The 15,081-nt window shown below is 43.2% G+C and overlaps 1 protein-coding gene across 3 annotated transcripts in view; it reads left to right on the top strand.

The window, feature by feature from the left end:
* NAPEPLD (N-acyl phosphatidylethanolamine phospholipase D) overlaps positions 1 to 15,081 on the top strand; it is a 49,453-nt gene that overhangs the window by 28,366 nt on the left and 6,006 nt on the right. For all 3 annotated transcript variants that reach the window (XM_032873302.1, XM_032873301.1, XM_032873303.1), the window contains exon 3: positions 13,054 to 13,700. In XM_032873302.1, the coding sequence (XP_032729193.1) occupies positions 13,054 to 13,700 (647 nt within the window). The remainder of the gene's footprint in view (positions 1 to 13,053; positions 13,701 to 15,081) is intronic.

Raw genomic sequence — 15,081 nt, 5'->3', positions numbered from 1 at the left:
CTTGGTGACCATAGGCACAGTGTGTCACATAGCTCTAGGGCTTCCTCATCTTGCTTAGCTGGAACCAAAACTGCGCATTTCCCTGGGGCCCTAGTCCCTGGCTGCCCTTATCCACTTTCTGATTCTGTGAGTTTAACTGTTTAGATCTCAGTGCAGGGAACGGTGTGATATTCCATGATCCTTCACATTCACTGTTCACCATCAGCTTTCACTGCCCCCGTACTGCTCCCCATCTCTCCCCCACAGGTCTACTTGACCTTCCCCTTTGCTTCACACACTACTGGGCCTCTATCCCTGTTTTTCACTGACGAACCAAGCAGTGTACCACAGCCATGTCTTTCTTACACACTCTTTCCCTCTGAGGTTAGTGATTCCTTGTCATCTGCTTAATACCTTTGTATGTATTTATGGCTAATCACTCCCCCCCCCCACTCCTTCTCAGTGGCATTCCTGAGGAGAGACTCTGAGCTGGTCTCTCAGCACTGGGTTCTTTCTGGGCTGACAGCCCTTCCCGTTTGCCTGCACGCTTCCATTCTGGAGTCTCACCCCTGACCTGGGGCCCTTTGCTTTCTCAGTGCTGGCTCTGTTTCCTGCACCCCACTTGTTCCTCTTTCTTGGCTGTGTTCTCATTTTAGTGGAGCACATTCCTAATCCGCTTCCCAAGGAAAGGGTACATGGAAAGTCAGTCTTTTGAGAACTTGCTTTTCTGAAATGTCTCTATTTTTTTTGTTTTGTTTTGTTTTTGCCTTTTAAAAAAATTGTAGTTCACCTACATTATATTACGTTTCAGGTGTGCACTGCTGTGATTTGACAGCTTAAACTTCACGCTGTGCTCACTGCAACGGTAGCTCCCGTCGGTCCCGCCCTGTGCTATTACTGTATCATTGACCGTATTCCCTACATTGTGCCTTTCATTCCTGTGACTTACTCATTCATAGCTGGAAGCCTGTATCTCCCTGCCCCCCTGCACCCATTTTGCTCATCCTCCCAATCCCCTTCCCTCTGACAACGATCAGTTTGTTCTCTGTATTTTTTTTTTTTTTTTAGGTTTTATATATAAGGAAATCATGGGATATTTGTCCTTCTCTGACTTATTTCCCTTAGCATAATACCCTCTTGGTTCATCCCTGTTGTCGTAAATGGCAAGATCTCATTCCTTTTTAAGGCTGACTGATAATCCATTGTGTTTATATATATTCTGCATTTTCTTTGTCTTTTCATTTATCAGTGGACACTTGGATTGCTTCCATATGTTGACTGTTGTAAACAATGCTGCAGTGAGCATAGGGCTGCATATATCTTCTCACATTCGTGTTTTCATTTTCTTATAAATAATAGTGGAATTACGGGATTGCGAGATATTTCTGTTTTTAATTTTTTAAACATCTTCCATACTGTTTTCCGCAGTGGCTGCCCCAATTGACATCGCCACCAGCAGCATTTATCTGTCATTTTCATTTTAACCATTCTGACAGGTGTAAGGTGATACCTCGTTGTGGTTTGATTTGCATTTCGCTGATCATTATGTTGAGCATCTTTTCATGTGTGTGTTGGGATCTTTATGTCTTTGGAAAAACATCCATTCAGGCCCTCTGCTCATTTAATTGGATTATTTGTTTCCTTGGTATTGAGTTGTAGAAGTACTTTATATTTTGGATATTAACCCTTTATCAGGTATATTATTTGGAAATATCTTTCTTTTCCCATTCAGTAGGTTGCCTTTTCATTTTGTTCATGGTTTCCTTCACATTTTATTTTGGTTTAGTCCCAATAGTTTTTTTTGCTTTTCTTTCCCTTGCCTGAGGAGATACATCTAGAAAAATGTTGCTAAGGCAGATATCCAAGAGATGACTGCCTATGTTTTGTTCTAGGAGTTATATGGTTTCAGGTCTCACGTTTAGACCTTCGATCCATTTTGAATTTATTTTTATGTATAGTATAAGAAAGTGGTCTGGCTTTATTCTTTTGCATGTAGCTGTCCAGTATTCCCAACACTGTATGTTGAAGAGACTTTTGTTCCCCCATTTTATATTTTTGCCTCCTTTGTCATAGACATGGGCCATGTAAGTGTGGGTTTGTTTCTGGGCTCTGTATTCTGTTCAGTTGATCTGTGTATCTGTTAGTGTGCCAGTACCCCACTGTTTTGATTACTATAGCTTTGTAGTAGGTCTTGAAATCTGGGATTGTATTACCAGCTTTTCCTTAAGATTGCCGTTGCTACTTGAGGTCTTTGGTGGGCCGATATAAATTTTAGGATGATTTTAGTTTTGTTAAAAATATTATTGGTATTTTGGTAGGGATTGCATTGATGCTGTGGATAGTACAGAAATTGGTTCTTCTGATTCATGAGCACAGAATATGTTTCCCTTTGTGTCATCTTCAGTTTCTTGTATCAGTGTTTTATTAGTTTTCAGAGTTCAGGTCTTTTGCCTCTTTGGCTAAATATATTCCTAGGTTTTTTATTCTCTTTGATGCAATTGTAAATGGGATTGTTTTCTTAATTTCTCTTTCTGCTGTGTTGTTAATGACATAGAGACACAAAAGATTGCTGTATATCAGGTTTGTATCCTGTAACTCTTCCTTTATTAGTTGTAATAGTTTTTTGATGGAGTCTTTAGGTTTTTCTATATATAGTATCATGTCCTCTGCAAATGGTGGAAGTTTTACTTCTTCATTACCTATTTGGATGCCTTTTCATTTTCTTCTTTGATTGCTATGGCTAGGACTTGCAGTACTGTGTTGAATAAAAGTGGTGAGAGTGAGTGGCCTTCCTTGTCTTGCTCCTAAACTTAGAGGAAAAGCTCTGTTTTTCATCATTGAGTATAACGTTAGCTCTGGGTTCATCAGATTGGGCCCCGTTATAGTGTTGATGTGTGTTCCCTCTAAACCAGGTTTGTTGAGAGTTTTTAATCATGATTGGGTGTTGAATTTTGTCAAATGCTTTTTCTACATCTATTGAAATGATCATATGATTTTTATCCTTCGTTTTGTTGATGTGGTGTGTCATGTTGATTGATTTGAGGATATTGAAGCATCCTTGGACCCCAGGTATAAATCCCACTTGATAATGGTGAATAATCCTTTTTAATGTATTGTTGAATGTATTTTGCTAATACTTTGTTGAGGATTTTTGTGTTTATTTTCATCAGGGATATTGGCCTGTAGTTTTCCTTTTTTATAGTATCTTTGTTTTGGTGTCAGGTAATGCTGGCATAATAGAACAGACTTGGAAACTTTCCTTTCTCTTGTGTTTTTGCAGTAGTTTGAGTAAAATTGGGGCACCTAGGTGGCTTAGTTAAGCTGCTACCTTTCGCTTAGATCATGACCTCAGGGTCCTGGGATTGAACCCTATTTCGGGCTCTCTGCTCAGTCAGCAGTGAGTCTGCTTCTCTATCTCCCTCTGTGATATCTCTCTTGCTTTTTTTCTTTCAAGTAAATAAATAAAATCTTAAAAAAAAAAATAGATGTTAACTCTTTCTTAAATGTTTGGTAGAATTCATGTGTGAGTCCATGTGGTCCTGGACTTTTGTGTTTTGGGAGTTTTTTGATTACGTGTTCAATTTTGTTATCAGTAATTGGTCTGTTTAGATTTTCTATTGTTCCTAATTAAGTTTTAGATTATATGTTTCTAGGAATTTGTCCATTTCTTCTAGGTTATCCAATTTAGTGGCATATAATTTTTTGTAGTAGTCCCTGTATAATTCTTTTATTTCCATATTCTTCCTTCTCCTCTTTTGTGTCTCACTTATTTGTGTTCTCTTTGTCTTGATGATTCTGGCTGAAGGTTTGTCTGTTTTGTTTTTCAAAGAACTGCCTCTTGGTTTTCATTGATCTTTTCTATTTCTTTTTTTTTTTTAACCCTTTTTAAGATTTTATTTATTTATTTGACACAGAGAGAGATCACCAGCAGGCAGAGAGGCAGGCAGAGATGTGGGGCTCAATCCCAGGACCCTGAGATCATGACCTGAGCCGAAGGCAGAGGCTTAACCCACTGAGCCAGCCAGGCACCCCGATCTTTTCTATTTCTTTTGTCTTTATTTCACTTATTTACACTCTGATCTTTATTATTTCCTCCCCTTCACTAGCTTGGGTTTTGTTTGTTCTTTTCTAGTTCTTTTAGGTGTAAGGTTAGATTGTTTGAGATTTGTCTTGTTTCTTGAGATAGTCCCCTATTGCTATAAATGTCCTTATTAAAACTGTTTCCTCTGTGTCCCAAAGATTTTGGGCTGTCGTATTCATTTTCATTGGTCACATGTATTTTATTGAATTTCTCTTTGATTTCTTCATGGACCCATTGGCTGTTCAGTAGCATGTTGTTTATCCTCCATGTGTTTCTGTTTTATCCAGTATTTTTTTCTTGGTTTGATTTCTATTCATATTGTCATGGTTTGAAAAGATGCATAATATCATTTCTATCTTCTTAAACATATGAAGACTTGATTTGTGGCCTAACATGTGATCTGTCATGGATAATGTTCCATGTACCCTTGAAAAGAATGTGTATTGTTTTGGGATGGAATGTTCTGTATAGCTCTCTCTTTAAGTCTATCTGGTCTAATGTGCCATTCAGAGACACTGTTTCCTTATTGATTTTCTTTTTTTTTTTTTTTTAAAGATTTTATTTATTTATTTGAGACAGAGAGATCACAAGTAGGCTGAGAGGCAGGCAAAGAGGGGGGGAGCAGGCTCCCTGCCAAGCAGAGAGACCAATTTGGGTCTCGATCCCAGGACTCTGGGATCCTGACCTGAGCCGAAGGCAGAGGCTTAACCCCCTGAGCAACCCAGGTGCCCCTCCTTATTGATTTTCTTCTGGGACATCTATTTATTCATGTAAATGGTATGTTAAAGTCCCCTACTATTAGGGTATTACTGTCAGTTTCTCTCATTATTGTCTGTAAATATTTGTTTTATGTATTTAGATGTTCCAGTGTTGGGTGCGCAGGTATCTGTGATTGTTAGATCCTCTTGTTGGATTGACTTCGTAATTATTATGTGATGCCTGTCTTTGTTATTACAGTCTTTCTTTTAAATTCTGTTTTGTCTGATATAAATATTGCTACCCTGACTTTTTCTGCCCCACATTCATCTGTATGGAACGTCTGTTTCCATCCTTTCACTTATAGTCTGTTACTGTCTTAGGTCTGAAGTGAGTCTCTTGTAGGCGTCGTAGAGATGGGTCTTGTTTTTTTATCCATTCTGTCACCCTATGTCTTTTGATTGAAACATTTAGACCATATTCATATAAAGTAATTATTGGTTGGTGAATATACTTATTGTCATTTTGTTCTTTGCTTTCTGGTTGTTTTTGTAGTTGTTTCTTCTCATGTTCTGTTGTGACTGGTATTCTGCAGTGTTATGCGTGCCTTTCTTTCTCTTTACTTTTGAATGGGTTTTGGGTTTGTGGTTGACAGGAGGGTCATATATAACATCCTAAGTCTAGAGCAGTTTCTATTCAGTGATGGTCAAGTAAGTTAGAACATGTTCTAGAAGAACTTTCTTTTTACCCCCCCGCTATGTTTTATGTTTACATTGTCCCATTTTTTGTAGTCTTATCCATTGTTTCCTTACATCTGTGTGGCCTCTTTTCTTCCATTTAAAGAAGCCCTTTTAACATTTAGGTGGTGGACTACCTTAACTTTTTTTTGTCTGGGAAACTCTTTTTTTCTCCCTTTGCATTATAAATGATAACCTCATGGATAGAGTATTTTGGGTTGTAAGTTTTCTCCTTTTAGTTCTTTGAGTATGCCATGTCATTCCCTTCTGACCTGCAGAGTTTTTTATCAGCTGATAGCCTTATGAGGTTTTTCTTTTATGTAAATTTTCATTTTTGTCTTGCTATTTTAACAATTCTTCATCTTTACCTTTGACATTTTTATTTTTTTTTAAGATTTTATTTATTTATTTGACAGAGATCACAAGCAGGCAGAGAGGCAGGCAGAGAGAGAGGAGGAAGCAGGCTCCCTGCTGAGCAGAGAGCCCGATGCGGGGCTCGATCCCAGGACCCCGCGATCATGACCTGAGCCGAAGGCAACGGCTTAACCCACTGAGCCACCCAGGCGCCCCATACCTTTGACATTTTAATCATGTGTTCTGTGGACCTCCTTGGGTTCATCTTTTTTGGGATTCGCTGTGCCTCCTGAACTTGGATGTCTGTTTTCTTCCCAAGGTTAGGGAGGTTTTCAGCCATTATTTCTTCAAATAAGTTATCTTTCTCTTCTCCTTCTGGAACCCCTCATAGGGGAATGTTTCCTTGATGTTGTCCATGTGATACCTTAACCTATCCTCATTTTTAAAAATTCTTTTATTTTGCTTTTTAACTTGTGTGCTTTCCATTGCCTTGTCTTCCAGATTATTGATGTGTTTTTCTACATCTGCTAATTTACTCTTGATTTCCTCTAGTGTATTTTTTATTTTGTTTGTCATTCTTTAACTTGGATTGCTTTTGGTTTTATGTTTTCTGTTTGTTGGTGTGCTCAGTGAGTTCCTGCACTCTTCTCCCCAGTTCAGTGGACACCCCTACCGTCATTATTTGGAGTCTTTCTTGGGCATGTTGCTTATCTCTATTTCATTTAGATCTTTTTCTGTATTTCATTGTTCTGTTCCTTTCTTTTCCTTTCCTTTTTCCTTCCTTCCTTCCTCCCTTCCTTTCTTCCATTCACATTCTGACAGATTTCCTCAATCTATTTGTTTCACTTTCATTTTATTTTAAATTTTTAAGCTTTTATTTACTGAGAAAGAGCACAAGCAGAGAGGAGTGGCAGGAGGAGAAGGAAAAGCAGACTCACTGAGCCCAGTGCAGGGCTCAATCCCAGGACCCAGAGATCATGACCTGAGCCAAAGGTGGATGCTTAACTGACTGAGCCACCCAGGTGCCCCTGTTTGTTTCTTTTTTTTTTTTTTTTAATTTTTATTTATTTGCCCGAGAGAGAATAGGCAGAGAGGCAGGCAGAGAGGCAGGCAGAGGAGGAAGCAGACTTCCTGCGGAGCAGAGAGCCCAATGTGGGGCTCGATTCCAGGACCCCGGGGTCATGACCTGAGCCGAAGGCAGAGGCTTTAACCCACTGAGCCACCTGGGTGCCCTTCATTTTTTTTTTTTTTTTTTAAAGATTTTATTTATTTATTTGACAGAGAGACAGCGAGAGAGGGAGCATGAGCAGGGGGTGTGGCAGAGGGAGAAACACTTTTCCTATGGAGCAGGAAGCCCAGTGTGGGACTTGATCCCAGGGCCCTGCGATCATGACTTGAGCCAAAGGCAGACACTTAACAACTGAGCTACCCAGGTGCCCTGTTTGTTTCATTTTTAAATACTTAAGTATGTATCTCAGAGTTTTAAGGGGTGGATGAAAATGTCACAATCTGAATTTTTTTTTTTTTAAAGATTATTTATTTGTTTGTTTGTTTGTTTGACAGAGATCACAAGTAGGCAGAGAGGCAGGCAGAGAGAAAGGGAAACAGGCTCCCCGCTGAGCAGAGAGCCTGATGCAGGGCTCGATCCCAGGACCCTGAGATCATGACCTGAGCTGAAGGCAGAGGCTTTAACCCATTGAGCCACCCAGGTGCCACTGAAATTCTTTTTAAAAAAACTTAGAGACACCGCGGTGGCTCTGTTGGTTAAGTATCTGACTCCTTATTTTGGCTCAGATCATGATCTCAGGTTCTGGCTCTGTGCTGGGCATGGAGCCTGCTTAAGATCCTCTCTCCTTCTTCTGTCCCTCCCTGCTCACGTTGTCTCCCATTCTCTCAGAAAGTACGGATACCTTATGTTGCTAACCATGCATAGAAATAGGACTGTGACTAAAGACAGCATAATGTCAACAGTGGCTGTAATCTCTGCAGACTGATGTAATGGATGGCCACTCTTCTTTCTATTTTCCTGTATTTTGCAGATATTTTATGAAGGGTATTTTCTTTTATAATCAAGAAGTTTAAAAATATTAAGCCATTTCAATGGATCTGGTACTTCTAATACAGATAGCATGGCAAAAATATAAAACATTAGCATTAATAATTAATTACATTGGAGGTATTTTGGTAACAAGCACAGTCTCTATTCAATGTTAACATGATATTGTCAAAATAAATACGAAAAAGTTTATTTAAATCTGAATTACAAAGTATAGTGTATCCTCAGTAAAAATATGCTTTCAGGTGGAAGAAAAGGCTTAACTCAAGTCTTTTAATGTGATTTTTTTTAAAGAAATCGATTTTAGCAGATTTATATCAAATTTTTCTCTTCTGTCTCCTGCACATATATACTCTAAAAATAATAAGTATATTAATAGGAATATGGGTTTCATTGTTTTAAATTATGCCATGGAGAGAATTATGGTTTAATGAAAAGATAGGGACTTTAGAGCCAGGAAGGCCTTGATTCCACTCCTGATTGAGCATGCATTTGCTGTGTGACCCCAGCAAGTTTCTTAGTGACCCCTTCCCCTTGGTCTGGGTATCTATAAAATGGCGGTGACATCTGATTCACAGAGTTAGATGACAGAACCCACTTCCAGTGTCTGGCAAAGAACAGCCATTGAATGCATGGTAGGATTTTTCCAGTTCCCCAAGAAAAGTAAACATTAACTAGTGTCCCCATTAACTATGGGCCCAGGGATTTTCCCATTTGCGGCTTTAAAAAGAGGAAGGCCAGCCAAGAAAAGTCCTGACCTGTAAAAAAAGATGTCAAGTGAGTACTTGGTTTCTTCAAGTAAACAAGAATTTCTCTATCCCTAATCTACATGCTTTTGTAAAATTTTATTTATTTACTTTATTTATGTATTTATTTTAAAGATTTTATTTATTTATTTGACAGACAGAGATCACAAGTAGGCAGAGAGGCAGGCAGAGAGAGAGGAGGAAGCAGGCTCCCTGCCAAGCAGGGAGCCTGACGCAGGGGTTGATCCCAGGCCCCTGGGATCATGACCTGAGCAGAAGGCAGAGGCCTTACCCACAGAGCCACCCAGGCGCCCCTAAAATTTTATTTTTTTAAATAATCTCTGCATTCAACAGGGGGCTTGAACGTACGACCCCAAGATGGAGTCATGAGTTCCATCAAATGAACCAGCTGGGTGCCCCTCTGCATGCTTTTTCAGACTCTGAGGATCAAAAGGACAAAGTTATTTTGTCTTTTTTGGAATCTCAGTTATAGACTGTTTCTTTGCATTTTAGGGGACAGTGGTGCTAGAGATCAGATTCTTTAAAATAAGGTGTTCTTTTATGCTGGGCTTAGAAACAAACTGCATGCAGGAGGAAGCATGAAGGTATGATTGCTTAGTTCAGATGTGTTGTCAGTACTTGGCCTTTTAAAAATAGCTTTGTTGAACTTTAATTCACACACTCTACAGTTGTAGTGGTTTTCAGCGCATTCAGAGTTGTGCAACCGTTCCCACATCTAATACATTTTTATTACCCCTCAGAGAAACCCCATGTCCTAGTCATCAGCTCCCAAATTCTCTTGCCCCCCTGCAGCCCCTGGAAATCACCAGTCTACCTTCTGTCTCTATGGACTTGTCTCTTGTGGACATTTCCTGTAGTTAGGATCATACCTATGTGGTCCTGGGTGACTGGCTTCTTTTTCCGCTTTTCCCTGTTAATCCTTTGGAGGGTAGCGGAGGCTGCCAGGAGCTCTGTGCCATGGGTTTTGTTACCTCCCACCAGTCTGCAGGTCATGGGACACTGGGAACTTCAAGTGGCTTTTAAAATTAGAGCAAAAAGAAAGTGCAAATGTTTTCAAGGAATTTTGTTATGGATATTTTGATGCCCTTTTAACACATGATGCTGCTAAAGATTTTTAAAATGGTTTTAATAACCTAATCCAAGCTCCACCTGTTCAAAAAATATAATTTAATGAGTTTTGCCTTATTTATATACCCATGAAATGGTCACTGGAATCAGGAGAAGGTACATTACCTGCCCTCTCCAAAAGTTTCCTTGTCTCCTCAGGGGAGAATAAGAGGTGGATTACTATCAGATCCTTGGACTGTTACTTGTTTTCTAGAAAAATATGTATTAAATGAGATCATACTTAGGAGTCAGTGGTGCGAGGCAGTAAGTGTGAAGGCCTGCCATGACCTTGTGTGCGTGCCATAATAGTTTTCTCCCCTGTAAGTGGACGTAGTTAATAGGAGCTGTACCTCCAGTTATGGGTGTACCAGATGCAATGTTATTTATTTAATTCCCTCCCTCTCTCCTCCTCCATTGTTGAAAGGCTACCATGGAACATTCGTTCTTGTTCACTAACCCTAACTACCAACTTTGAAAACCGATTGGAAAAATTTACACTCATTCATCCAACACATTTTATTGAGCAAGTGTTGTGTTCGTCACTGCTCCGTGCACTGGGTGCTGTGGCTGATTCCAAGTTGAGTGAGACATGAGATACGTCCTTTATACACTCAGCTAGGGTTTGGGCAGAATGTCCACGGGCTGGTGCACGAACAAAATGGCATGGAGGGTCAGTGGTTGGAGTGATTGTCCCTGTCGAGACCCCGTGTTGGCCCCATGAAGGGTACACAGTTCGATTGCGGTCTCCATGGGATTAGAGAGAGGGCATTTGAATCTGAGAAGCGGGATCAGTATAGTGAGGGGCTCTCAAGCAGCCCCCGTGTAGGTGGGACACCGTCTGCAGGAGTTGGGTGAAACACTGCTGGAAGGGAAAGCGGGGGAGTCCACCGGCGGGCGTCCAGCTGGGCTGAGGCGGTGAGTCGGGTTTTGGTCATCAGTAGAGTCGAGCCTGTGAAGCTGTTCTAGGTGGGGAGAGTGGTACCCTGGAAGTAGGCTGCTTTTGAGGTGGCTCTTGGGTAGGGATTGAGTTTGACAGGAAGCCAGTTGAGCATTGAGGAAGACTTTAACGTGTCTGTGTAGTATCCAGGATCTTAACTAGATTAGTGACTATGAGAAAGGAAACCGGTAAAAACGTCGAAGTTGGTGCCTGACTGGTGGTTGGGGCTGCGATTTCTTTTCCCATCTAGAATACAGTGTGCTTACAGTGTGCTACTGCTGATACAGTCCCCACAACAGCGAAGTGTAGGTACAACTGTACCCATTTTTCAGATGAGGAGACTAAGGCGTAGAGTGGCTAAGAGGCGTCTTTGTCGTCCTCCACCTCTGCTGCTCCTGCTCTCCCCCCATCATGGGCCTTTTCCCACTCACACCGCCTGTGACCTCTCGGCTCTCTTCCCTCTCTGGCCTGTCTCACTGCTGTCTCCTTTGTTTGGTCTTCATCTGTCACCGCAGCTCTTGTGACACATCCCGGGTCATCATTTGCACTCTAAAAGTGTTTCCTTTAAACCTTAATTGGGACAAGCCTTCTTCTTCTTCTTCTTTTTTTTTTTTTTAATCATTTATTAGAGTGCGTGTATGTGCATGCACGAGTGGGGGGAGGGGCAGAGGGAGAGACTCGCAAGCAGACTCCTGGCTGAGCTCAGAGCCAGAAGCTGGGCTCTGTCTCCCAGCCCTGAGATCACGCCCTGAGCCGAAATCAAGAATTGGACACTTAGCCGACTGAGCCAGCCTGGCACTGCCTCCCTCCCCCCCTTTTAAGATGCTTCCTGTCTCTGGGTAGCATTCAGGGCCCTGGCTGTGTTCTGATCCTATATAGATTGTCCTGTGCCCCCGAATGCCGCGTTCCTGTTAGGCTCTGGGCCTTTGCTTGGGCATTTTATCCACCTGAAATGACTTCCTTTCCTCTGCATCACGAACTTCACATCAGTTCTGCAGCAGCTGACACAGGTCACCGCGTCCCTGATGCCTTTGGCAACCCGCTCTTCATTCCTCCTTCCTGGGCTGTAGCACATCTTGTCTTCTCCTTAATTATCCAATACCAGACTCTTCAAAATTGATGTGCAGCAACTTAGGAAAATAGATGTAGGAATAAAAATCAGATTGATGAACACAGAAGAGCACACAGACTCTTAGGGCAGAGAAGAGAAGCCACAATTAAGAAACGTGCGCCATCGTGCCAGGGCAGCACCGGCAGGAGACTTACCCCTGCTTCCCAGCCCAAGCGCAGAGCAGAGCAGACACTGGTGAGAGTTTCCCAGTGGCAGTCAAATGAATAAAGCCAGTTGCTCTGGAGAAGAGCTTGTCCTATTACTGAGGCTTGAAAGAAATGTTTCTGGGGTGGATGAGAAGGTGGGGACGGAGGTTGGAGCTGTAGTGTCCCTCCGGCACGAGGATGGCCGGGTTCACACAGCATCTCCCTGTAAGAGAGTTCGATCCGGCTGTAGAGCAGATCGCCAAAGCACAATTCTGAAAGCACTGATACAAGCCAGGACTGTGACCCCAAAACAGAACCGCTGCTTGTTCTCGCTTAATCGGAGGAGAAAATGTAGATCAACTGAAGGAATTAATGCTTCTGAGGAGAAAATGTAGATCAACTGAAGGAATTAATGCTTCTGTTTTGCGTCGTTAGCATTTTTACATCTCTTTACCCCCCAAAAGCAATCCTTTCACAGGGACCACAATCTGCTGTGGCCTGCTGGGTGGTGGAAAGCCTTGAGGGTGAGGAATGGGGTGAGCCCTCTGTACAGGGGCTGGGTGGGGGTAGGGGTCGCCGGGGTATCAGTACCGCGCTCTGCTCTGAGCTCTGTGTGCTCAGAAAGTCCCGATTCTTATCTGAGCTACAAGATCTGCCAAGAAATGGCTGTGAGTTCTGTTGACCCTCCAGGCTGAGCTGCTTCAGATACCGGTGTTCGCAGCAAAGGCACCGGCCACGTGAAGGGGTGGTGGCAGAGTGACCACGGCTCGGCCAGCTTGGCTTCCAGCACTTACAGGAGAGAGCTTTTCAGAAGGTTAATACATTCAGCGGTGCTCAGAGTGGCCAATTTAATTTTCCCTTTCTCTCCTGCATTTGGGACTGAGACCTTATACTGTCATGGTTTTATGGAGTCAGATTCAGAAAGAAATGTGCATTTTTAAGCAATAAGCAAAAATAGCACATTTACTGAATGAGGTCAGTTCTCTCCCAAATAGCCCTTTTCTCTCTGATTTATGTCAAACTCTGTTCTGATGTACCTTTTTCTAACCCCCTCCAACGGCTGCTTTTCTTTCTCTGCATAGGAACTTGACAAAGAGCTCCCGGTGCTGAAGCCGTATTTTATCGACGAGCCAGAGGAGGCCGGAGTGCGGGAGGCCGGCCTGCGGGTCACGTGGCTGGGACATGCCACGGTGATGGTGGAAATGGACGAGCTCATCTTCCTCACCGACCCCGTCTTCAGCTCTCGCGCGTCACCGTCACAGCGCATGGGTCCCAAGCGGTTCCGCCGTGCGCCCTGCACCGTGAGCGAACTGCCCCCAATAGACGCGGTCCTCATCAGCCACAACCACTACGACCACCTGGACTACAACTCCGTCCTGGCCCTGAACGAGCGCTTCGGCCCGGAGCTGCGGTGGTTCGTGCCTCTGGGCCTCCTCGACTGGATGCAGAAGTGCGGCTGCGAGAACGTGATCGAGCTGGACTGGTGGGAGGAGAACTGTGTCCCCGGCCACGATCAGGTCACCTTTGTCTTCACTCCTTCACAGCACTGGTGTAAAAGGACTCTCATGGATGACAACAAGGTTCTGTGGGGCAGCTGGTCTGTCTTGGGGCCCTGGAGTCGGTTTTTTTTCGCAGGAGACACTGGTTATTGCCCGGCTTTCGAAGAGATCGGAAAACGGTTTGGCCCCTTCGACCTCGCAGCTATTCCCATCGGCGCGTATGAACCCAGGTGTGTGGGCCCCCCGGGGAGGCAGCCCTGCTCCGTGACGGGTGGCCTGACTCTAAAGGAGTTTGGAATTCGGGATAATTTGGGGTATCGTTTGTGATTTTTACGGTGGACGTTTGTTACCGGTGATGATTTTGGAGGTTGGGGGGTCAGATTCAGTTCTTGTCAAGTATCTCCGTCCGTCACACCTGTTACGTGATGACTCAGAATCCGAGATCCTGTCACCAGGAAAGCTGGACCGAGGGTTGAAGAATTGCTGCAGCCTAGCTGCAAGTTCAGGTACGGTTCTGACTTGGGTTAAACCGATCAGCCAGTCAGCAAAGCTAAGCCGGCTCTCGTTCGTCACGTGGGGAACTCTCTGTAACCACCTTCCACTCCACGTCCGGCGAGCCCGTCCCCAGGCTGTAGCTCTCCTGCCCTGGGCAGAGAACAAGCGAGGAATCCGAGCAGTGAGTCCCTTGCGCTGGTCCCGTGTCCGTCAGTGTGGCTGTTCCCGCTGTTCCCGCTGTACCTGCCTCGCCTGCAGTCAGAGCAGTTGAAGGTCACAGGGCACTGGAGACCCAGGAGAGCCGGCCCTGCCTGTGCTCTTCTTCATATTGTCCGGCTCAGGGAAGGAGAGGTGATTTCAGAGAATGCAGCTCGATTTCAGCGAACGCTGGGTGACAGGTACCAGTTAAGAGAAAATAAACACTAATAGTAGAAGAAATGTCTTCTTTCCTACGGTACAGGCACAGATACAGAGTTGTATGTAGGATGGCGTTTAATTTCGGCAATCCCACAAGCAGGAGAAACACTAACTCAAAAATGAACTGTGCAAATCTGATTATTTCCATTTGATTTTGTTGTATTTAAAAAGCTCACCAAAACCATTTCTTCAGTGTTTCTTTCTTTTTTTTCCCTAGTGTCTTTAAGGCGCTAGATACTTCTACCCTATTTTTTATAAAAATTACTATGAATCAGTTGTCTTTGAACTTTGGTTTTCCACCTCTTTTTAAAAAAAATTTTAAAGATTTTATTTATTTGACAGACACAGTGAGAGAGGGAACACAAGCAGCAGGAGTTGGAGAGGAAGAAGCAGGCTCCCCGCTGAGCAGGGAGCCCGATGCAGGGGTTGATCCCAGGACCCTGGGATCATGACCTGAGTGGAAGGCAGAGGCTTAACTGACTGAGCCACTCAGGCACCCCTCAGGGTATTCTTAATATATTAGAATACCTTATTTGTAATTCTGAAGATTTTTCCTGTGTCACAATATATAAAGATCCCATATACGTGATGGTATATTGTGTACAGATTCACTATACAAATTCCCTCACAGAATTCCCCCTTCCTGCTTGCATTGCAGCTGTCCTGTTACTAAGCTGGGAGAGGCCAGCAGCACAGTAT

Source organism: Lontra canadensis, unplaced genomic scaffold, assembly GCF_010015895.1.
Source record: "Lontra canadensis isolate GAN:19392208 unplaced genomic scaffold, GSC_riverotter_1.0 scaffold48, whole genome shotgun sequence".
In the NCBI taxonomy this organism is placed as follows: Eukaryota; Metazoa; Chordata; class Mammalia; order Carnivora; family Mustelidae; genus Lontra; species Lontra canadensis.
This window is presented reverse-complemented; position numbering and strand designations above follow the sequence as displayed.